This window comes from Mesocricetus auratus, unplaced genomic scaffold, assembly GCF_017639785.1.
Source record: "Mesocricetus auratus isolate SY011 unplaced genomic scaffold, BCM_Maur_2.0 Super-Scaffold_100676, whole genome shotgun sequence".
Classification (NCBI taxonomy): Eukaryota; Metazoa; Chordata; class Mammalia; order Rodentia; family Cricetidae; genus Mesocricetus; species Mesocricetus auratus.
The window spans coordinates 52,774,070-52,799,539 of record NW_024429266.1 but is presented as its reverse complement, the minus strand read 5'-3'; the positions used below and the strand labels follow the sequence as shown (position 1 = coordinate 52,799,539).

The 25,470-nt window shown below is 42.5% G+C and overlaps 1 protein-coding gene and 1 long non-coding RNA gene across 9 annotated transcripts in view; one reads left to right on the top strand and one right to left on the bottom strand.

Moving 5' to 3' along the window:
- LOC110341501 overlaps positions 1-6,944 on the top strand; it is a 46,405-nt gene extending 39,461 nt beyond the window's left edge. For both annotated transcript variants that reach the window (XR_002383468.2, XR_002383467.2), the window contains exons 3-4: positions 6,625-6,677; positions 6,794-6,944. This is a non-coding gene — a long non-coding RNA (uncharacterized LOC110341501). The remainder of the gene's footprint in view (positions 1-6,624; positions 6,678-6,793) is intronic.
- The window catches only part of Nr5a2 (nuclear receptor subfamily 5 group A member 2), a 127,830-nt gene continuing 102,564 nt past the window's right edge, over positions 205-25,470 (bottom strand). For all 7 annotated transcript variants that reach the window (XM_005073438.4, XM_021229165.2, XM_021229167.2 and 4 more), the window contains one exon: positions 205-3,305. In XM_005073438.4, coding sequence (XP_005073495.1) covers positions 3,058-3,305 — 248 coding nt within the window. In that variant the 3' untranslated portion in view covers positions 205-3,057. The remainder of the gene's footprint in view (positions 3,306-25,470) is intronic.

Sequence of the window (25,470 nt, the reverse complement as noted above, 5' to 3'; positions counted from 1 at the left end):
AGAATTTTGTGCCAACTGCTTAAAGCATGGTATCATTTTGTCTGAACTATGGTACACAAATTGAATGTTCTGTTGTCATTTCCCGCATCTGAAGTCTTATACACAAAGTATCTATATTCTTATGACATTCTTTGGATTCCATTCATAGGCATGTTATTTAATTACTAAATGCTTTCATATCCAACACAAGGACAACATAAAGGGTTTTAAAAGTTACCGGGTGGGCATATCAATATTTATTGAAATACTGAAAAAAAATCCATTTTATTGAGAAATTCCTGGCAAGAACTGACATGACAATATGTATTTCACTGATACAGTAAGAAAACTGTCAACAAGTAACCAACTTCACATCTGAACACAGCATGGATTCCAGAAGAGCCCATAATCCAAAGATTTAGACATTACAGATCATCTGTTTACAGAGACCAACTACAGGAGACCCAGCTCAGCTGAAAACCTTCCCACTTGAGTCTGCCTTTATGAACAACTGTTGTAATTGATAAGGCAGTTGGCTAAGTTACAGACTGGCTACCAACTGACATCAGACAACTGGCCAGTTCTGAACGGGCCATCAGTGCTGGGCTAGCACTCACCTGCTTACTTTCTGTCCTCGGCATGGATGTGGCTGTTGCTTGGCTTTCTAACCATTCTCAGGGTAAGAGCTAATAGGTTAGTGCCGTAGCAGGACAATTTTAGGCTTAATATTCAGTGGGGAGTACAGTATATTTAAAATAAGGAAATATGGATTTTTTTCAATGTAAAAAAATCCTCTGCATAACCATCCTTCTAGCCTTTAGCCCACACTGATAGACAGGCTAGGGCTTTCTCATTGAACGCTGACATCACCATTCCTTCTCCAAGTGCCTTTAACCAACTTGGTTTTTAGTTGGGAGGAACAGCCATGCTTCTGTTTTATTTAATGCTTTGGATCTGAGCTGATTAATGACCTTCCATCCTTCTTTGAACCATGAAGATAACACTGAGAGTCATTGCCTGGCCCAGGCAATGCGCATCCCTCGTGAGGATGGATAGTAGAGGTGATTAATAATAAATGTAATAAGATAATCAATCTTCTTTGTACACACTGAAGTAATAAACTAATATCTTTGGTATACAACTTACAATATTTGGAAAGGAAAACCAGGTAAGACTGGGTCTTGTTAAAATGACTTCAAAACAAGAAAAAGCTACAAGTCACGTGATTCACAATGGATATTAAATAAGCTACAGAAGGATTATGGGAATTTCCAGACATGTAATCAAGTGGATGGTTTTAATCATTAAGACCCTTCTATACCCCTGAACTATGTTCCACTAACTTGAAGACATGCTATAGTAAACACATATTTGGTTTCTTCAGTCTTGGCTCTATCTTATACAAAGGGGAACCAGAGGAACAATAAATTAGCATCATAATTGTCTACAGTTGAAACTATGATATACAATATAAATAAACTATTCCAAAGCCAGAAAACATTTGAGAAAAAAAATTAAGGGACTGGGAGATACTTTATTTTTTACAGTTTCTACAAGTGATTGTGCTGCTGATCTCAACAAATCAAAGACGAAATGAGAGTCCCATTCTTGATTTTAGTGTCTCACGACATACAGTAATTAAGTACTGTTAAAAATAATTACGAACCAGAAAAGTAACACTAAAAGAATGACTGTTTATGCTATCTTGAAGTGTCAAAGTCCCCCCAACACCCCCCCCCCAGGACCTAAAGAATGTAAACACTATGTTTTGTTTGACTTGAAAGTATTAATACTTTATTTTCAACAAATGCTGATCTACATCTGCACAGCTCCCTTTTAGGACCAGGAAGTAAGGCGAGGCTTCCCTATGTGGCCATGGCGTATTAATACTGACAGCACGTTTGGAGAGTGTGTTTGCCATCTCCGCCCTCCAATAGTTTTGTTCTACAGCAGACTTTGGTCTATAACTTAGGCCAGTATCGTTCTCTTCCATTGCTCTCTGCAGATTACTGTCTTTCCAGGCCATGAGAATCACTGCTTTTGCATCCCAAGTTAGGAGGTGCTCTCTGATTATCAATGAACCTTGCAACAACTGCCTTTGCAGCTCAACCATTCTTTATTTGGCGTTGCTTAGCATGCTTTGACTTTTTGGCTACTTACACTGTGATTATTTGACATCCCAGCAAAAAAAAGTTTAGTGTTTTTATTTTTTAGTGTACTATAAATCCTGATGACTAAACAGACGGATGTATTCTAACAAGTCACTTGGCCAAAATTTCTTATGAAACTCAACCATGCCAAAGCCACAGTTCAGCAACAATAGCAGAATTAAGGTCTAGCTTGCTGGGAGTATTTGTTTAAACTTGTTTGATTTCCTTTAATATTAACTAATGCTTATATAGAAGAGGGATACTGCCTGCTTTGCTTTTTAATTACGAACACACGACAAAACAACTTCAGAATGTATTTAAAATGGCAAGCTGACATATTTATACATTGTTCTTATTAGCTATTGGCAGGTCTAAGACAGACATTCAGAACTCATGATTTAGTGGAGCTACGGGAGGGTGTGGCTGAACAAAGTCCTTAGTACAGCTTCAGGGCTCACGGGTCAGAAGGTGTAGGGCCTTCTGGGAGGAGGGAGGGGCTGCCAAGGCACAGCCCATGTGTTCTTAGAGTCGTTCAGCTTCACCAGGGAGGAATTCTGGACAAGTCCAATTAATAACACCGATCAAATGCTGAAATTTCTTAACAGATCAGTTTAAATACACAAGAATTGTTCTGTCCATTTCTATTCTGATGTGGTGGTATTGGACTGTGAAGTCAATCACCCCATTACACAGGAATCCTTACTCCTTTGGGGATGAGAGGCCTTCAATTCACAGTTTGCAGTACGAATACCCTGATATATCATTTATTTGCAATTAAGTATTTGATTATTATGCGTTTTAAAATTCGGTGTCTTTAAACCGAGTCGTAATTAGCATTTCTAGGAGCAGTTCAGAGTATTATGTTTTCTTCCTCCTCCTCGACTTCCTCCAGTCTTTGTTCCTAGAGCAAGCTTCTAGGAGTGGTAACTTAGGCTCTTTTTGCATGCAGCATCTCAATGAGAAGGTTATTGTAGGGTACATCCCCATTCAGATGCTTGTAGTAGAGGTACTCTTCTGCCTGCATGCTGATTGCCCGGATTTCGGGGAGTCGAAGAAGTAGCTGTCCGAATTTCTCTGTTTGCTGTGGGTAGTTACAAACCGTGTAGTCCAGCAGAGCGGCATTCACCTGTTCCTGGACACCTTCCACCAGCTGGAAGTTCTCAAGATTCTTGACATCTGCGTGTAAAACACAAGATTTCAATGGCGTGTTTTTTTTTTTTTTAAGATTCCTATTTACTAAAGCAATGTTCAGTTCATGGTTGTGTTTTCCCCTTGATATAATGTACGGTTTATATACTGTTGAATATTCAGGAAACCCCACTCACCATGCTTTCTGGAAAAGGGATCGCAAAAGAGCTTTGCAAGATGGTCTTGTTGAAATTCTGCATATACCTCAAACCAATTAGACACCAATGGATTTTGAGCAAGGTCAACTCTTCTCATATCTTACAAAAGGAAAGGCTTGAGGAGAGGGATCATAATATATTGCCAGCAAATGAGTCCCTAGAGAAAGACCTATCTTAAACCAGTATATTACACAATTCATATAATTCTGTATTAATTTTTCTGACCCAAGGTGAAATCTGTGTCCAGGGTGTGATGTAGTTAATTCTAATAAAAAGTGACAGGGTTCTTGTTTCTGTTTGACATTTTCTAAATGATTCTGAAAGCCTTTGCCTTGTCTAGCCTATGCTAATGAACCATCTGGTACACTCCAGTGACTGCCAACTGAAGGTTCACTACTGGGAACTCTCTCAAATATATATCTCAGTGACTAATGATCTTTATCAAATGAAAGCCTTGTCCTTTAGGCAGAATACAAGCCAGGATGTTTGGTGCCCTTTAACCTGAATGTAGCTTCATAAGGCCGACTCTTTACTCTTTTTTCCTCCTGGTCCTGGGTCACGGCTATGAAGAAGCTGGACACAGGCAATTCATCCTGCCTGACTCCGGGTCATCATCTAGTTTTGAGACGTCAGCCCTAGAGGTCCTTCTACATACTGGATAAGAGACACAGTACCACAAGAGTAGGCTCACATACAAACGCACACAGATGATGGCCACGGGAAAGATGGAATGTTGGAATTTCACTTCTGGAGTTTATTTATGTTCACTGTATAACATTTATATGAAGTGTGTATAGAAGCTGCTGGAAAAAATATACAGATGTGCATGAGTTTATATATATATTCCTCACAGAGTTAAACAGACACAGCCATCCTCATCCTTTACTTTCTAATTGGACTAGAATAAACAAGATTCTGAAGTAAACCAAATTACTATGAGAAAATTAGTAAAAGGTTAAATGTGCTAGATGAAAGGTCGTTACCATAGTAACTCATAGCCAATATGTTAGGCGCCGTCAAACTAGCCTGTGCAACGTCTGTGTGTGTTCCTCGTTCCTCATCTCTCCATGAGTCCACAAAATGGAAGGTTCCCTTCCGTGTACCACTGAACTGTGCTTGGAAGGATCCGAGTGTTTGTTTGAAGCATGATCTACACTAGTGCTTCTCTCTATTACCGAGACCCTGGCCCAGATTCAAACCAGTGAGGAATCGGGAAGAAGTAAATACACAATATGGAGACAAAGTCCTAGCTCAAAGTGAGAGAGATCGGAGGTACAAAAATACTTGATTATTGTCTGAGTGGGCAACCAGATGCACGCTACACTGAAGCTTTGTACTACTTGTGGCACTTGGCATTTATTTGACAGCCAACCAAATACTTCATCTTAATGTGAACACACCCCTCGCCCAACACACACACACACACACACACACACACACACACACACACACACACACACACACACACCGTTCCTTTGTGTAGCCCTGGCTGTCCTGGAACTCACAGAGATCTGCCTGCCTTTTGCCTCCTGAGTGCTGGGACTAAAGGTGTGCGCCACCACTGCCCCCCTTAATGTGCAATGTTTTTAAAGTGGGTTTAAATTACTTAATATTTAGAAGTATGGCTACGCTCTAAAGTTATGCTTGGTTCAAAATGAGCAAATGTAAATGATCAGAAACACCTTCAATGTGCTCTCCTTCAGTAGTAAAGAGAACTCTACATTTAGTTAGGTGACAGTGATTGAGAGATGACCACACATTTCATGACAGTGTAAGATGGACATGAGGCAGAGAAGCTGGAAATAGTCGGAGACCAGTTGGTAGGATGCTGGAATTTGAGCAATGTGGAATACACAAGATAAATGAGGAGTTTTGGGGGCAAAGTGGTTTTTTAGATTATTTGTATACTACTGTTCTAAACTGAGCACTGATGAATCTCAGATTATCATTTATGGGTAACTTCTGAGAATACTGGTCCAAATTTGTACTTCCTCTGAGAAGTTCAAAACATTTGCAGTTTTCCACATAGGAGGAAAGTACCTAGGTTAACTATATGCCACCCACCCACAGTTGTCAGGGTTGAATTCACATGACTAAATTAGCATTAAAAGTATGCTGTTAATTGTCCCACAGACTTCTAGGTCTAGGCAGGTGGCAAAGATCCTGATACTTTGAGATTTTCAAGAAAGCAAAGGCAAGCCAGGCATGGTGGCACACACACATAATCTAGCTGCAGCAGGAGGGCTGTGGACTCCGTGCGAGCCTGGAGTACACAGCCAGAACCCAAAAGGGCGAGAGGAAGGGGGAAGGCAGTGTTGAACTGTCTCCCATCTGCTGGCAAGCAGATGCTGGGTCACTGCACTCTTGCCTGCCTCTGAGCTGCCTCCATCTATGAAACTGTCCCTTTCCCTCCAGAGACTGCAAGCTGCTGAGGAGAGGACCACACATTAGTCAGGGCATCCTCAGAAAGAATGCTAGTGACTGTCCCTTTACATTGTTGGTGTATTTTCACAAGACTGTAACTGTGAAGTGACCTTTACTATGATCCTGTGAGCCAGCCTGCTTTCCTTTTCAACTAGAAACTCATTTTTTGAGAAAACTTACATATACAATATTTTCTTTAATTGAAATTTTTTTTTTGATTTTTTTTCCCCAAGACAGGGTTTCTCTGTATTGTTTTGTAGGCTATTCTGGAATTCGCTCTGTAGACCAGGATGGCCTCGAATTCACAGAGATCCATTTGCTGAGTGCTGGGATTAAAGGCGTACACCACTAACACCCAGCACAACTGAAATATTTTAAAGGTTAATAATGCTCACAACCTTTAAAATTACAATGTGGTTAAGTTTTGCGGTCCAAATGGCAAGATTCACTGGTTGGTGTTGCCATTGAGAATCAAGCCTGTAGTCCCTGGGGTCCTGTGTCTCCTGAATCTCTGGGCCTGACAGATAAACCTTGGTTTTTTTTCCCACCCAATCTAAATGGTCTATATAGAGAAGAGCTCACAAGGACCTAAAAACAACAGAGATGGTAAATGTCAAAATATAGGTGAAAATCTCTCCTCCCAGGAAACCGGGTTTGTTTTTGTTTTTGTTTTTTTTTTTTTTTTGGTTTTTTTTTAATGTGGTTTGTGTGTACTTTCTCTTCAGGAAGCGTGACTGCATTCCTACAATAACCACTGAATTGGTGTTTTTTTTTCCCTGTAAGTTTATTTCCTTTCATGAACATTTAAGAATGCAATAGATTTTAAACGCAAGTCCTGAGACTTGCAGTTCCGTTTTCCCTCAGTAAATACTGTGTGACACATCTGGATTGCAGGAGGAAGAGAGTGACACCCACCGGAATTCCCACCAGCTCTGTGGCGTCTTACACCTGATCTCAAACATCTTGCATTTGGCACTCTGTGCTCCTTTGGCATTTTACATAACCTTCATTCTCACACAATTAAAACACTAGTGGCTGTTACAAATTCTGCGTTGGAGACTGTATGTAAACAGGCAGAGGCATCCCCAACCCCTCCTTGCAGCATTTAAAATTTGATGCCTGGCAAGAGCACTTGGAGCTTCCTTCTAAGTATCAATCGCTTATCTATTCTACTTTAGTCACTCGGGGACTAATTACCAACTTTTTCTATGAAGCACATTACGATAAGCTCACAGTGGGGTGCTCAGGGTTTTTTCCATCCTTATTGAAAAGTAGACCCTTAGGCCTTCTGGAATATATTACTGCGCTGCTGACTTCTCCGTCATCGGCAAGATTCGGCTTTCTCTGAAGATGAACCTTGGCCTCCCTGGTCACTGTCACGGGAGAGGCGGCGACCTTGCTGTTGCACATACTTTCAAAGATTGCTCTTTTGCTGAGCAAGGGGCCTGGCGGGCACCAGGACAAGTGTCTTTTCCTGAGACACAGTCTTTTAAAACAGAACTGAGGGATGACGGGATATAAATATGTAGGTATTGTCACGTGGTTTGTTGGCAGAATGCTTTTTCCTTTGATACAGCAGGGGAGGAAAAAAGAATTTTCTATGAGGAAGTTTTAAAAGTATTTTAAGGGGATAAATTTGAATAATTTGTATAAATAATTTTGTAAGAAGTTTTGGAGGTTGGAGAGGAGACTTGCTCTTATATGAACAAAATGCACTCTGGAAAAGAGGGTTGGGGAGAGGAGAGGAGGGAATCTTCCGTGCAGTTGCCTAAAATTAGATTCTATTCCTCAGTTCCCAGTAAACCCTGAAACTCAAAATTTCAAACTCATCCCTATAACCCCTCTACTTGATATATTTGTAGTGATATTCTTATTAACCCAAGAGTTTTTACCAAGTTGAACATACAACTTGATACCTTTAAGCAAATTAGTAACAAGAAATTTAACCCTTGTGGAAGGGCTGTGCTTAACACATATATACCAGCAGTTTCAACGTATGGGTGACTAACCCCTTTTCAGAGTCAAGCGACCCTTTCACAGGGGCCACCCATGACCATTGGAACAACTGATATTTACATTACAATTCATAACAGCAGCAAAATTACAAGGTATGAAGTAGCAATGAAAATAATTTTAAGTTGGAGGTCACCACAACATGAGGAACTAAATTAACATCTCAGCAATAGTAGGGTTGAGAACCATTGATAAAGTGCTTGCACTCTTTACATTTGTAGCAATAGAAGCTCTTACAACTGTGGGCCTTTGTGGTCTACAAAGCACTTCAGCACATCTTACCTTTTCATACATACGTACACAAGGCATGGCTGCCTGAGCCAGATGTTGAAGATACAGGAATAACAGTCCCTAGGTTAAGCAGTCCATTTAATGTGATACAGAGCAGCAGTGGGACCTTGAAACCACATTGGATGGACATCTAACTCAGGGCTCAAGGCTTCTTTGTGGAGATGAGGCTTGAAGAGTTTTGGGTGCTGGGAATCAAACCCAGGTCCTCTGGAAGATCAGTCAGTGCTGAGCCATCTCATCTCTCTAGCTCACTTGTTTTGAAAGGCTTAGGGGTGAACCAAACCAAGAGATGAAAAAAGATGTCCTACAGATAGTGTCCCATCCACAAAACCCGGGAACAAGACAAAAGGAATCCATCCTTGGAACACTGATACCTCACAATGTCTGTTTGAGGGGAGCAAGTGTGTCAGAGAGGGACGGGCTGAAGCCCCCTTATGTGTGTGTCAGGCAGCCTGGATTTTCTCTAAAAGTGGTGTTCGTGCACTTTGTTTTCCAAAGGACACTCTCCTAAAAAGACAGGAAAGCAATTGGCGTGTGCAGGAGTCCGTTGGAAGAGGCTGTGGGGGCTCTGCAGCACCACTCATGGAGGATTATTTATGAGAAGGATGATATGATACACACAACGAAAAAGTCAGAGTTGGAGATAGTGAGGTTTTCAAGATGTCAGTGAGACCCAGGGATTAACAGACAGGCCACCAACACTTACCAGGCACTAATCAACATGCCTAGTTACTTTCTTTAAAGAAAAAAAAAAAAACGCCCCCATTAACTTTTCTTGCTCTCACAGAGAAAATAGTCATATTCCCATTGACATGTGTGTATACATGATGTGGAATGGGCCATGGGCCACAGTCCATGCTCAGAGGTCAGAGGACAACTTTGTGGTGTTGGTTCTTGCCTTCCACTTTTGTATGGGTTCTATGGATTGAATTCCTTATCACCAGGCAAGTGTCTTTAACTGCTAAGTCATCTTTCCAGCCACTATTTTCATTTTTCAAAAGAAAAAATCCCAAGGCCTAGTGCTACATCCGGGAAAGCAGAGCCCTCATTTATGAGCAGGTATGTCTCACCCCGTTCCCTTAAGTCCATACCACAGGACTTCCTTCAGCAGGGTCGGTAACTAATCTGCAGGTGGGGACATCCTGGCTAACCAAACTGTTGACTTTTGAAAGTGTACAATATGTTAAAGAATGCTCCTCCTCACAAACTTAGCGTCTATACAGGAATGCATCAGCTACTGCTCCTGACCATTCAGAGGCAATTCACCATCTTAAATGCCACCATCCATTGTGAACTGAAGACAGTCGAGCGTTGAGGGTGCCTTCAGAGACATCTCTGAATAATGCCTACCCAACCCTCTACACCTGGGCTGTGAGCGTGCCAAGAAGTTTCTGTGTCCTCGGCTTTTTTACATGCAGGCATCAGGGAAAATGTCTAAATGACTAAGACAATTTCATCCCATGGTCCAAATTTGAGTTCAACAAAAATCACTGACAACGACGGTCTAATGTAGTCTTCATGACTAGACCCACAAACAAGCTACTCAAATCATCAACGCCAACTTTCTCATGTGCAAAACGGAATTACTTCCCCATTTTAAAAGGTCACTTAAAAGTAAAACAGCCCTTCAGGAGTGAGCGTTGCTTTCCTGTGCGGATGACATGTGGAGAGGGTGTTTGCTTCCACAAACGTGGAAGGTGGCTACGGTCTTTCTCAGCACCAGTCAACCTGGCCATTTTTCCAGTGGTTGACTTTTCATGAACAAAACCCAGAAATCTCTGAAGGCCCATTTCCCAAAATTAAAGTGAAAGGCAGGAGAAGCACTCAGGGCATCAATCCATTCTCAATCAAAAAGGGATGGGAAAACAAGAAATCTACACTTGTCTCTATTTTGCTATGGACTCAAAACTGCTCCAAAAAAGGAAGACAGAAAAAAGCACCACATAAAAAGTTAAAGTCTATATAGAAAATAAGATGATAAGTTCTGTGCATATTCTGCCTTAACTAAAATTTTCTTGTCTTGAGGAGATGAGTCAGTGGTTAAAGAAAGCACTTGCCAAATAAGCACGCTGAGCAAACCTATACAAATGCTGGGTCAGAGGTCAGGTGTGGTGGGATGCACACTTAATTCCAGCATTTGTGAGGCTGAGGCAGAAGGAGCTCTGAGTCTGCGGCCAGTCTGGTCTACACAGTGAGTTCCAGGACAGCCAGAGCTATGTACAGAGAGCTTATCTAAAAACAAAACAAAAAACAGTAAAAATCGGGTGGGAATGGTGTCCAGCTTCTACTTCCAGTCTCCAAGGTGGAGACGGCATTCCTAAAGCAAGCTGGTCAGCAAGACTAACGCTATCAGTGGAGTGTGGGGTTGACTGAGCACCCTGCTTCAATGAGTGACGTAGAGGAATGACCAACAAAGATCCCTAACATTGACTTCAGAACCCCCGAACCACACACGCAGGGAGGGATAAGACAGAGATGGGAAAAAAAAATGTGCATGGGACTAGGGCCATAATAGTTTGCCTAGCATGTAGGAGGCCATGCTTCCATCTCTAGCAATGTGAAAAAGAAAAATACAATGCATATATGTTTCTAAGCATAATCTAATATGCACAGTCTATACTCATGTGAGATGTGGGTCATCTGTGTGTTCCTTCCCTTATCACCATGGAGGTCCACCAGGTGACTACTGCCCTGATTCTGATACTTAGATCATTTATAACTCTAAGTTCATACCATTGCTAGATTTTGATGGCTTACATTACACATATATTTTTCTAGATATTTTTTCTTGTTAGCTAATTTCTTTAAAAATAAGTGCCTAAAGTAAAGGGCATTTTTAAAAAAGTTGTCTTTCTCATCTTCTACAAAGGCAGCCCTAAGGGAGACAGACATGGTCTTTGCAGCTGGATCCTCCCACTTGGCCAGTACATAGAAGACGAACAAATGTAGCCGCTTCTTGAATATTCCAAACTAGCATCTCCCCCACACACACACAAAGTTTGACACACTCTCATTCTTCCACACTGGATTCACAACAGCCTTCTGTTTTGCATAGAATCATTCCCTAACAGGATGCAACACACACTCCAATCCCATTATGGATTGTGCTGCCTGGGGAAACCGAGTCAGTCGGGAGTCTTGCCAGGTATTCTGTGTGGTGTGCCTGTGTCTCACATCCTTTGAACTCTCCCATGCTCAGCGTCTTCATCAGCTCTGTCAATGCCCATGCTGGAGGCTGCCAAATAAATCTGACTTTAGGCATACTTATGCCCTCTCTACCTAGATGGCTGGGGAGTTCTTAAGTTCACAATGTTTACAACTCAACCAAATCTCCAGTGTTCTAAAACCTGAACTTCTCCTGTCTTTCCTGGGCCAGAATCCATCCAATTACAGATGTCTGGCTGGATGGAGACACACTTGATGCTCCTCTCTGCCAGTGCACACGCCACCAAGTCCTGTTGGATCCGCTTCCTAATTATGTCTCCAATCTATCCTTTCCTCTGTCACCACCATAACTTGCCTTTATTGCTTCAGCAACCTCTTTAACTGTTCTCAATTCTTCCAATGCTGCCTGCCTCCAATTCATTTTCTTCGGGGCAGTCAGAAAGATAGCTTTAAATAGGAATCTGATTGTGTGCCTGAAATTCTCCAATGGCTTGCCACTGCCCTTGGGCTAAAGATTAAAGACATCCATCTAGCATTTACCTCTCTGGTCTGATTTCACCCGTTACCAACTGTTTTGAGATGGGCCTGAGCCCGGACCTGTGCTGGCCCCTCTGTGATTTCCTTTCCTTCACCTTCTTTCCACTAACTGGTCTTGATCCCGAGACTCAGGGCAGACACCACTGTCTATGAACGGCTCAGTGACGTATTCCATTTCCCCATCAGGGCACTGAGTGCTCCATGGCCACTTGTCTGCTAGCTGCAAGACAGCAACATGCCCAGCTGCAGCCTAGGAGGATGTCTTGGCCTTTCAAATTAAACAATATGCCTGCCTATCAATTTTATACACATCGACCTTGCTTGTGTCTGGAGATCTTTTAAATATTCTGGTAACATCTTTCTCACTAAACTTTTTTTCTTTCTCCATCTTTCTTTCTTTCTTCCTTTCCTTCTCCCTCCCTCCCTCCTTCCCATCCACTAGTCCTCGGCTTATTCTTGTCTATGCTGCTAGGCACACTCCCTTGGAAAGAGGCAGCCTACAGCATCTTGTGTTTTATTTCACACACAGTGCAGACATACCCTCCGACACCCGGTGCCTATATGACTGAACTTAGTAATTTCTATTAAGCTCCTAGGAATAGGACATAGAGAAACTAATTCAAAAGGAATTTACTGAGCTTTTTTTTAATGAGACAGCAGTACCACTACTAAGTTTACTGCCTTGTCAAATTCAAAACTAATTTCAAGTATAGTAGAAAACATCTCCTATATTTTATCTCTAGAAAAGTACAACTTGATTGAAAATTGTAGGAATTGAGTTCCACGAACAGTGGGAAAGCAGTTGTTTGAAACGGTAAAGTAGTGATATATCATGTTAGCGACACTGTATCAGGTGATATAGAACATTTATTTCTTCATTTTGTGTTCTTAAAATATGAGATAGGATCCTATCATGTAGCCCATGCTAACCTAAAGCCCATGATCCTCAGCTACCAACATTTTAACATCTGTGTAATGATTTGCGATTTAATTTCCGAAATCCCTAGGGACAAAATGTGCAGAAGAAAGGTGGTGTACAGCATTGAGATTTTAAGGCCAGCAAATGGATTATATGGTGTACAGGTCAGGTGGCTGTGACAACTACCTCTATATGCATGGACAGTAAGAGACAGAATTTAAAGGGGGCATATTACTTAATATTTCCTTGGTGCCTTTAAACTTCAAATAAAACTGTGTGTGAATCAGACTTGAAGACAGAGACTAATGTTTGATAAAATATGTGGGCAACATTTCACATGTGAGCATCAGAACTAGAGCCACCTTGGCTGGTCTTGGGAGTCGCAGTGGCTATTTCCTTTCACAGAGATCATCTGTCCCTAGAGTAGGGGACAGCCACATACATCCCCAGCCATACCTCCACTCTAATAGTCACATTCTGAAACAGTATTGAACTATATTTGCATTTGAATGAACTACATTCAGGAACTTTGGTAGTTTTTTTTTTGCAAAGTTTTCTTATTTTCTTAGAATAAGATATGAGGTTCAGTTTGTTCAGGTGGCAAGTCAAGACTATGAATAAACCAATGTTATCATATGAAAGAGAATTAAATAGGCAGATCCAAGTGGGGATATATTAAGCCAAATTTAAGCTCCAGTTGTGGAGTTTAGCCTGTACTAGATGTCTGGTTTGCCTCAGGATAAATTCAGCTTTCCAGCTAATCGAATGAGGAAAACCGCCTAAGGTATGATAAAATTTACAAGAGAGTGCAGTTGAACAGTTCTTGTTAAAAATATTAGCTTAAAGGCATTCTTATCGTCTTTGGGATGAAGATTGTATTTGCATTTAATTATCTGACTTCAAACTTTTATGAATTTGGATCAAATATTAGCTCAGTCAATTAAAATATTATTTTGGGTACGTGCACCTATCAACCCAATTCCGGTTCACCTTGCTTAGCTTTGGTAGTACTTTGCAAGCAATATCAACTTTCAGAGAGATTATGTCTAAGCAGAAAAAAAGGGTAAGATTTGAGCAGTGAATTGAGAATAAAGAGTTAATTTGAATATTTCTCTATATTATAAGTCCAGAAGACAAAAGATGGAGTCTTCTAGATAGTTCTACCCAATCAATACTCCTTCATAATTCAGCGTTTTTACAGAAATCCCTTCCTTTGAAATAGCAGTCTTTCCACAAGATAACCTACAATTTAGATAGCCAGGGGCCGCTTGATGTTTCTGGGCTCTGCTACCCATACAAGGCTGCTCACAGCCTGTTCTGCAGCCAGGTGCTCCCAGAGGAGCAAGGGAGACCATTTCAGGCTGAAAAGTGGGCATGGATGGAAAGGGAGAAAGAACTACAGGAAAAGGAGGCTTCTATGAGACCGAAGAGTACCAGAATACCTGTTTTAAAAGTCTTCCAAACAGCAGTGAAGAATGAAGACCTCCAACATTATACAAAATAATTGAGTTGTGTGCAACTCAAGGTATCTGGTCCTCACCGCCAGCTGTTGCCTGCACCCAAAGGTCATACAGAAACTTCCTACTTAGAGGACAGTGGAGACAGATGTAGTCAACAGACTTCAGGGTGATACAGTCCTTGGCAACATCTTGACATTGACTGATCTTCCAAGGTTCCATGGGGGTGGAGGGATGCGGGGAGTGGTTAGTTGCATGTGCAGGAGAACCATACTCATGGTTCATCTCATTTGGGCAGATTTGGGAATCCTGGTATAATCCACTTGCTATATAAGAATAAATATTTATTGCTACAGAACAGTGGTTTCTCAAACTTCCTAATGTTGCAACCCTTTAATATAGTTCATGTTATGGTGACCCCCCAATAAATTATTTTGTTACTATTTCATAACTGTAATTTTGCTATTATGAATTGTAGTGTAATATCTGATATGCAGGATACCTGGTATTTGACTCCCAAAGTGGCTGCGACCCACAGGCTGAGACCTTGCTTTAGTTCATAATCAAGTTCATAAAAACAAGGCCAGGCGTGGTGGCAGACGGCTTTAATCCTAGCACCAGAGTTCAAGGCCAGCCTGGTCCACAAAGTGAGCTCTAGGACAGTCAGAGCTGTTTGTTATACAGAGAAACCGTGTCTCAAAAAACAAAAACAAAAGAAAAGATGTGGTGGCCTTTAATCTTTAAGCACTTGGGAAGTGAGTTCAAGGCCAGCCTCATCTACCTAGTGAATTAGAATTCAGCCAGAGTCATAAAGTGAGAGCCTGTCTTAAAACAAAACAAGACTCCAAGTAACAGCCGGATGTCCTATAGAGCTTGGTGATTATCCCCAGTTAGGACTGAGCAGCCTGAACCCCACCTACCTTAGATGTTTCAGTTTTATTTGTGTTGGGAAGTTTAAACTTCCTTTCTGTCCTGGGTTCTGAAGATCTTAGGAGAAATAAATTCACCCCTCAATGAACAGCAGAGTCTTAAACATCAGGAATTAAGAGTGCTATTTTGTCTGCTTTTGTATCAGTATTATGAAATATTGGCTGAGAATTAAAATTTCTTTTTTTATTATCAGAGCCTTTCCATTTATTATATCACTTTTGGAGTAATTCCCCGCGGCTCTGGTCTAAATGTTTCTTAAGAGACACAGGATGAATAAATGAATAGTGTCAGGAGAAGGTGGGTATTTTAGTGTTGTACCTGATCCGCTCTAGTCCTTTTAATATTTTTTTATTTATTTTGTTAAAGGTTTATTTATTTTTGCTTTGTGTGTATGGATGCCTTGCCTGTGTGCACATCTGTGCACTATGCGCTGTCAGTGCTCACAGAGGCCAGAAGAGGGCGTCTGCAAAACTGTAACTGGAATTAAGAGGTTACAGATTGCTAATTTGGGTGCTGGGAGCCAAACCCTGGTCCTCTTAGAAGAACAGCCAGTGCTCTTAACCACCAAACCATCTCCCCAGCACATCTACTCCCTTTTAAGTATACTACCATAATTGCTTCACATTTACAGAACTTTAGTACCCATTTCTTGGAGAAAGCATGGGCTTGTGGTTACCAGAGGTGTACATTTACTTAGCAATTGGTGACCACACTGAAAGGTTTTGCATTAATGGGGCTTCTACTGGGACTCTGTGCTCCTCTGAAGAAGACAACAAACAATCCACCCTACCCCGCACACGGAGGCCAATGAGAACCTGTTATTACTCACACCTAAGTATCCAGGGTCTCGCTAGACTATGAAGCTCAAATAAAGTCACCTTTTAAGAGTCAGATGCACGCTTTGCCTGTTATTACATCATTTCCCGCAGCTTATTGAAATTCAGCTCAGTGAGGCAGAGGTTGAAAAGAAGGGAAAAATTATTCAGAAAACCAATTCTTAGCTTGAATTATTGGGCTTGAAAAATTAAAAAAGAGGCTCTTCAGGGTGGGGTGCTAAAAGAACAACCAGCTACCTAACAAGATCGTTAGAGCCAAATACTTATCTAGGTTTTGGACATAACTTAAATTAATAATTCATTCAATTGCTCATGGATTTGTATTTCTCTGTGAAAGACAGAAAATCTATATTACCAATCTGTTTCATATTTGCGTAATCATGTGGCAGAGATCTAGCAGGGAGATTAGGCTGAGTACTCCAGTTCAGGGGCTTGTCGTCTGCTGAGGAAGCTATCTTCATCTGGGATTTTAAAATGTAACTCTAGATTTTGCTAAGACAGCTGTAATAATATATTTTATATTTATATTTTAGATATGTAATATATATCTAAATCTATGATTATGTTGGTTTAAGAAGTTGCCTTTCCATCTCCGTTTATTCGTCTCAGGATGAATTTAAAAAGAAAACAGTAATGACTACAGGATAGGACGGTGCAGCATCAGTTACTCCCTCTCCGTAGCATTGACTGGACTGAACAACTGTCCTTGTTAGTCCATTCAGTCCTTGCCTAGGAAAGCTCGTATAAAACTCTGTACCCACCCACTGGTTTCCAGACACCAGCCTCAAGCGAAGAGTGTCAATACTTGGAGCTCTTCTGACCTTTCCAATGGCCTTCCCTAAGGGAGGACACAGGTCCCCAGATGCTGCCTCAGCTCAGGCTGTCACCGTGGAACCATGACTGCCTCGTGGGATCCTATGCTTTAGGATAAGACAAGCCAAATATTCTTCCCATGAGCCTCCTGTGGAATCATAAATTATACCCATGCCAGAGTCAAGGGCAGCCTCCACCAACTCAATTTTCCAGCTGTAGCTGAAAAATGAGCCAAGCTCTCTACTTCGGTGCCCAAAATTTGATGTTGGGGGTTATCTATGGATTGAAGACTGAAAATATTGAAGATAGCTTTGTTAGGTCCAAGACAGTGAACTACAGCACCAAGAGCAAGCTGTGGGCCATTCTGATTGTGGCCAAAGGCAGGGTTGGCTGCAGGACTATTTCTTTTTCTGCAATGCAATTTCAAGAGAAAACTGAGATGTGACTATCTACTCTTTGACCGAAGGAAGTCTGTTTACTTTTCTCAACAACTGCTTTAACACCAATTCCTGATCATCTAACTCATAGAAAGCCAAGAACACAATCTACTCCAGGCCAAACCCTGTTAGAAAGTGTGACTACTCAGAGGACTTACACATCACCTACCAGTGGTGGCTAAGCAGTTTTAGTTTAAGTGATGAAAGTTTTGTGCTTTGGACTCACGATGTATTATTAACTAATACTAATTCAGCAGTGAGAATGCGTAAGACTCAGTGGCGTTGACAATATCATTCCCTCTTCTAACACTGGTTAATGAAGCTCCTGCTACAGTCTAAGCTCCACCCTCTATGCTCCTCTCTCTGCCTTGCCCTTCGTTTCTAAGTATTTGATGGGCATGGAGATGAGGTGCACTTCCTTCCTACCACCAAGACCCTGCCCCGTCTTGGTCCCAGAGTTGGATCCAGAGCTATTCCAGAAGCCCTATCTACAACCCTTCATGGGTAGGGAGTGCCTGTGGAAGCCAGAAGGGGGCGGCAGAGTCCCTGGAGCTGGAGTTGCAGGCAGGGGTGAGCTGCTGTGATGTGCACACACACTGATGAGTCAGCAAAAATGAAGCATCCTTTAACCCTTCCGAAAGAGGCAGGATAGCCCACACTTTGGTAGTCAACACATCGAACACTGTGTTATAAAACACAACTGCTTCGTAATCATCTACCCATTCTGGTCACTAATAAGAAATCCTCAAATGCTTAGTTGAGATTCCCAGAAGGCCTCCATTGATGAGATTATCTACCTACCTTGAAGTAGTGGGCACCTGGGGGACACCAGTGGAGAGTGACTTTCTCTTTGTTCAGTGGGGATGAGTGAGCATTGCTGAGCCAACCCAGCTACAGGTTATTCTCAGGCTGCATTCAAGCCTTTGCCTGTGGCTGAGCTAGACAAAGTGGGGACAGAGTGCATGGCACAGTCCTGTCCTTTGTCCAAGTGTGTCCAGGAAGAGTGCAGTGACCAGTGAGTGGGAAGGCCAGGACAGGAAGTAGCACCAGTTGTGGGGCAGGCCACAGACACTTGCACACAAGCACGCCACCAGGGAGGAGCCTGAGCAGGATCTGCAATGAGGGTCTAGAAGACACTTCTGGGAAGAAAGGCTTGTAAGTGAAAAACTACATTGTGGGATGGGAAAGACCTGAAGTCACATCTTAGATTATTTACTAAACACCACACCAGTTTAAGAATTCGACTAGATCACAGAATAACACTTATGTGAATGCAACAAAAAATGTTAGCATAAGCCTCTGTGGTTTTTTTCTTAATAGGGAAGAAAATTTCAATCTACTGTGACCAGTGACAGAAGCTGTAACCACAGCTGCCTTTATTTGATACACGTTTGGTTTGTTTACAAACCTACTTTCCGTCTCTGCAAGTCTACTCATTATTTATTGCCTGATTCTGTAGACCAGGCTGGCCTGGAACTCACAGAGATCCACCTGCCTCTGCTTCTTGAGTGCTGGAATTAAAGGCTTGCACCACCACCCAACTATTGCCTGATTTTTTTAATATACTCACAATTTCTGCTTAAGATATTCTTCCACGGTATCTTTGAAGCCTACATACACATACACACGTGCTTGCACGCTCAGCAACCTCTCTGGCAGGGAGCCAGGTAGGTGGGTGGGTGACATGCCGGCTGTCACTCTGGATTTCCCCCACCAGCGTGGCCCCACCGAGCTCGGAACAGCCAGCTTGGAAAGTCCCTGCTGTCTATAACATCCTGCCCCTTTCCTGCTGGAGTCTGCACCCTCTGACCTCCCCTCCAGAATCCATCGGGTTAAGCCAGAGCAAAAACTCTCCTGGGTGACTGTGGAGAATGTCACGGAAGGAAGGATCTCTCCTCTAACCCAGCTGGGGATGAAACCCTGATTCTTAGGTTGACTCATATCCCCAGCCTGGAAAGACAGTTCTTTTTTTTCCTCCTACATATATTTTAATGACTTATTTACTCTTATTTGACGTTTTGCCTGCATATATGTCTGTATGAAGGTGCCAGGTCTCTGGAGTTACAGACAGTTGTGAGCTGCCATGTTGGTGCCAGGAATTGAACCCACTTCCTCTAGAAGAGCAGCCAGTTTTCTTAACCGCTGAGCCATCTCTCCAGCCCCGAAAGACAGTTCTTTTACCAAGAGCCTGAGTGCTATCTAGAGGCAATATCAGGTGCAATCAGAGATTCTGTAATCTTCCGAATGATGTTTACATATATCTGATTACAGTTAGGATAACCATACTGAAAGTAGGTTTATTTAGGCACGGGGGTGGGGAGGGGGAGTTGCTGGAGATGGCAAAGTGGTTAAGATCATTTATGGCACCCACATACCATGGGGCTCACTTGTGCCTGCCAACTCCAGGGAATCTGATACACCCTCTTCTGGCCTCCACAGGAAGCCCAACCATGTGACATACACACACGTGAAGCACACACATTTTAAAGTTTAACCGCTAGACTACAGGTAAGGCCAGGTGGGGTGGCATGCTCCTGTAATCCTAGAGGGAAAAACAGGAGAAACAGGAGAGTGAGTGAGTGTGTGAGTGTGTGTGTGTGCGCGTGCGCGTGTGGTGTGGGCATCTCAGTATACACGCACAGAAGATATAAATGGATTGTCAAGCACTTGCCTAATGTTATGAGGCTATAGGCTCCAATTCAGCAATGGAAAGAAAGGGGAGGGACAATTTAATCTTGTTGATGTTACTATTGCCTAACTAATTTGGGCAATGAAAAGCTTTTTCCAGGAAGGGGTACAGAAAAAAAGTTGGGGAGTCTTTCGCTGACTTCCTAGGATCCTCAGCTATAACCAGCATGGGCTAACTACAAGGAACCTTTGCATAACTGAGACAGAATAAATGCCAAGCAGTTTCCCGTGGAAAAGCATTCTATTGTACTGTCAGGGTCAAAGGCGGACACTAAAGCTACTTGGCTTTTTGGTTTTACAACTAAAATTAAAACAATTTTTTTTAGTGGTAACAGCTATCCACCCCCCTACATACACAAGCACACACACTCACTCTTGAATGTGAAAAAGGGTTTTAGATGCAGTATTTCCAAATGGCCTTTTGGGGGAGATTGAGATAGTTTTTTGTTAGGGTGTTTGATTCAAATGTTGCTGAGAGATCTACAAAAGTATTTTCTAGTTTAAGATTCTTATATGAACACAAAAATGACCAAGGCATACATTTTTGCCTTCTTTCTAAATGTATAATTTCTCAAGCTCAAACTAAACTGAGTTTGGAGTTGGACGGTAATCATGACAGATGAGAATGACTTAGTGGACTGGCACATGAAGAGATGGGTAAAGTCCTGAAACCTACAGGCTTGGATGCATCCATCGCATGGGTTTGGCGGTGGGGAATTCACTAGGTTTTACGATTTCACATGGATCAGAATCAGGACTGCTTAGAATTGCTTTGTCAGTTTTCTCTGTGCATTGCTCAAATCAACACTGAAGTACTGGATAACTCTGGGGGCTTTGGCAGTTCCCACAATGCCTGTGTACATGTATTTCATTTCCCAGCCATCTTGATTTTACATGCACTATCTGGTAGCTAAATATGACCCAAACACAATAAGCCCCACACCCTTTTTTATTTCCAACATGCACTCTGAGGGAGAATGAGAGTTTGGTTCAGACCAGGGTAGCATCAGCTTCTTAGCTCTCTGAGGCCCATTGCTTGCCCGGTGTGGAGCATGGTATAGTACACCATCACTCCCCCAGTGCTTACTCCTGCAGCCTGGAAGACCTGAAGAAAACTGCAAAATAGAACACATGGCAACAGACCTCTATGCTTGTTTTGGAATGGTTGTTTTCCTTTGATAAAAGGATTAAACTCTATGCAGAATTCTGTGCTTTCTTTTAGAAGATAATCAGACAGACACAGACACACACACACCATATATGTATTATATTCATGACAACCATATTTATACAATCTGAATGTTTACAATTCTCTAAGCTGATTTTTCCCATTCAGTCTGGGGAAAAACAGCAGCGCACAGCCCTCTTCCATTGGTGGGCATCTAACAAGGCATGCTCTTGAAGCGTGCGGCTCTTGACTTGATGTACACGGTAATGAAAGCTTGCTATTGATTTTTCTGTAGCTGCTTGTAACTATTATAGTTGATACATCAATAGAAAAGGAAAGCACAATGTTTCACGGGAGGCAGAAAATCACAGAATACATGGTGCTCTGACAGTAAATCACGGCATAATCCTAAGAATTGATAGATGGTTCCTGCTAACTTGAAACCCATGGCTTTCTCTGAAAAGACTGTCCTATTATCGCCCCATACTTCCAACCTGACTGACTGCCTACAATGGTGCAAAAGGACGACAATGTTTCATCTCCCGAAGCCTTTCTTTCCCTCAGGGGGTGGGTGGGGTGCGCTGAGTGGGGACCTGCCTGCCTGCTGGTGAGCAGTCATGGGGTCATTTTCCTCTCTCAATTCCTAGAACTGAGATGATGTTGACTAATTCCTCCAAGAAAGTTCCGAGGTTAATTTCTGAGAATAATCAACAATAGAGCGCAAGCAAGACAACAAACAAGCAGGTTCATCCCTAATTGTCACGAGAGGGGCATAAAACAGAACCCAGGACAGAATGGTTATGAATCCTCAGCTTCTGCCCTCAAAAAAAGGCAGTCATCAAATGCTGCAGATCTTAATGTAATCAGAGACAAGGTGGGGGATGCTTGGGGCACAGGAAGGCCTGTATTCATTCTCTCACTGAGTATGATATCTAAGGTCTCCAAACTGCTGTGACAGCTTGTGATCCTCTCTCTCCTACCTCCCAGCTCTACACCAAACCATTTTGTTTGTTTGCCACTTAAGCACACAGGACTCGTGTTGAAACACTGAGACCTACATGGTAGCTTTCGTGGTTAAGCCGCCCTATGAGCATCTTGTAACCAATCCATTAATTACTGGAGCTCTGAGCATTGCTTGAGGCTACCCCATCACACGTAGTTAATTATTTAACAAGGAGTCATATTTTTAAGTGGTGCTGATGACCATCCAAGTAGTTTGACTGTGATAGCATGGAGCATTAAATATGGATGACACTCAGCGGAGTCATGGAAGACATACTTGTCTCTAAACCAGGTTGATGCCATCAAGACAAAATGGGGGTGGTCTCCCCATTAACTCCTTGTAAGGGCAGTATAACTGTTTGTTCCCTCTGCCAGGCATCCACCAAGGGAGGCAGGAGAGGGTTTGGTCTCGTGTCTTTCAACTTGGCTTTGGTTGTTTTCCACCACCAGTCTCAAGATCGAATGAACTGAAAATGTTGGAGAGGAGGTAGGGGGAGGGGTATGAAGGGGGAGGAGCAGATGATAATAAGCCTTTCAAACTTCCTGTTAGGGCTTCTACTTAATCACTGTTCATTTATCCATTCACCCATCTCCAGGCAGTATGAACTCCTACTCTCTGCTCAGTTTGGGCATTATAGACGTCAGTTAAGTGACAGAAACATCCATACAATAACTTTGATACAGTACTTTCTGCAAGGCACTAAATGGAGCGGGGGAGCCCCCAAGAGAGTCAAGCAGATAACCCGTGAAGAATCAACTTGTAGGCCCTAAGCGATGGCCAGGAGCTCATAATAGAGAAATACAAGCTCAGGCTTCATAGGCATTAGTAGCCAGCTGCCACGGCCAGCTAAGACAGGCAGGGCAGTTCACACAATGAGGAGCTCTGGGACGTACGCTCTTGGAAATGCCATGAGTGATTATGGGGCTGCCTTGGTGACAGCTGCCAGGGTGCTGCACTCGGGGACCTCTCTGCCTTCCTCTACTGTACCTGGGCGTGCTGGGTGGACACACAGATGTGGCAACAGCAGTGGGGTGCTTTCAAATTGCCACAAGTCGGTGGCTGACACACACACTTATTGTGTCACAAGCATAATAAAAAAGGCTCTTTTATTTATTTGTTTCTTTATTTTATTTATTTTTGGTTTTTGTTTTTCGAGACAGGGTTTCTCTGTATTGTTTTGGAGGTTGGCCTCGAACTCCGAGATCCGCCTGCCTCTGTCTCCCAAGAGCTGTGATTAAAGGCGTGCACCACCAACGCCCAGTATTCTTTTTATATTTTTATAATATATTTATAATTTTAAAAATCTGTAAGAGTTATACCCCAGTCAGCGGACCCTAGAAACCAATGCTGAAGCTGTAGCTCATCACTGATTTCTGGGACAGGAGTGGGTAGGGCTGGGGAAGAGCGCCCTAGCTGCCCATCCACAGATGCATCTGACCTTGTTCCTCCATAAACCCTCCCAATTAGGGCTGGGAACACACAGTACTAAAAAGTGCAGCTGGAGACAAGATGAAGAAGGAAAGGACAGAAAATGCCCAGGAGACACAAACTCCATCACTATATGCCCAGAAATCATTTTTCACTCCTCTTTTTTGTGGAATATTACTGAGCCAATGAAATATACAAAGGGAAAGTTATCCACAAGGAAAACAACTTTAATAAACTAGGAGTTTATCAGGGAGACTTTGCTTCATTGTTTATGACCAGGGTCCCACCACATAGCCCAGAGTGACCTCAGCATCCTAAGTATTGGTACCGCAGAGCCATCGCGGCTGACTTGCGTTTTAAAAATGCCTTCGCCTTATTTAAGCTTGCCATTCTCATTTTTGATTCAGAAATCTTTCCCAATGCATCTCCATTTATTCTTTACGCTACAGCAGCATTTCTCTCTCTTGATTTTGAGCTTCTTTCTTTTTTAACTAATGTGACTATTAACCACTAAGCTACCCAGTTTTGTTTTGGAGCTGATCAAATCCGTAGTTAATTGTAACTCAGACACCTACTCAACATGTAATAGTTACTTTACTGACTTACCACTTTTTTTTTTAAAGTTTAAATTTAGATTAGAAACATGGTTGGTTCACAAGTCAGTTCCAGGTCCCTCTCCCTTTCCCTCCCCTCCTTCCGTACCCTACCCCCAACTCCCCCATTATCCCCTCATTTCCCCAGGGAGGGTGAGACCCTCCATGGGGGTGTCCATAGACTGTCATTTCATCCAGGGCACAGCCTAGAGCCTCCCCCAAGAGTTCAGGGTGAGAGTTCATCTCACATTGTTGGATGGGAGTCCAATGTCCATGTGTATACTCGGGATGAATACTGATCTACTGCCCAAGGCTCAATAGATTACCTACGCCTCCTCACTGACACCCCCATTCAGGGGGTCTTGATCAGTCCCATGCTGGATTCCCAGGCATCAGCCTGGGATTCAAGAGTTAACCCTTGACTTACCACGGTTTAAAAATGAAGACTGTGTCATCTACTCATCATAAGCTTGCTTTAGAACAAGTGATTCTCTAAAAATACCTGAGAAAGATTTGTTAATATTCCCTCTGTCTGTCTGTCTGTCTGTGAGTGTGTGCAGTACATGGACTTTGGAGGCCAGAGACGAGAGATCTGTGCTGGAGTTGATGGCTGTGAGCTCTGCAGTGTGGCTGCTGGAAAGAGAAGACGGGTCCTCGGCAGAGGCAGCCACACCTGGTGCCCCTTCTCCAGTCCCAAGCACATTCTCAAATACATTTTCCAAGGACTGAGAATATTTTGAGAGATTTGTTGACTGATTTTGAGATCCAGGCCTGGTTGACCCTCTAGTCTCAAAACTATGATTCCCAAAGACCAGGAGAATGACTTAGAGAGTGGCCGCCCTGGTGATCTGCACATGGAACCATTTAACATTTATTTCCAATTTAGTTTTATTTCATGTTTCACGACAACAAACACCCTTTCTTGTTAACTGAAAAGATCTTAAACATATCATAGGTTGTCTGAGAAGGTCGTTGGCTAACTTACCCAAAGATAAAGAATGACATGAGGTGAGGTTTGACTGCTACCTATGGATGGCTTTTTATGTAGCCTATTAAAATCACAGCTGTTATCTCGGGGAAAAACAAACAGCCCTGGGTCTGCCTCCTTACCCAGATTCCTAAGACAGCCACAGAGCAGCAGATTCTACCGTGGTCCTTTCAGCTTGTTGTATAAAGAAAGGTCAGATTCACTTAGGAGAATCTTTATAAACCAACAGGTGCAGTGTGGTGAGGGTGTGTGTGTGTGTGTGTGTGTGTGTGTGAGAGAGAGAGAGAGAGACAGAGAGAGACAGA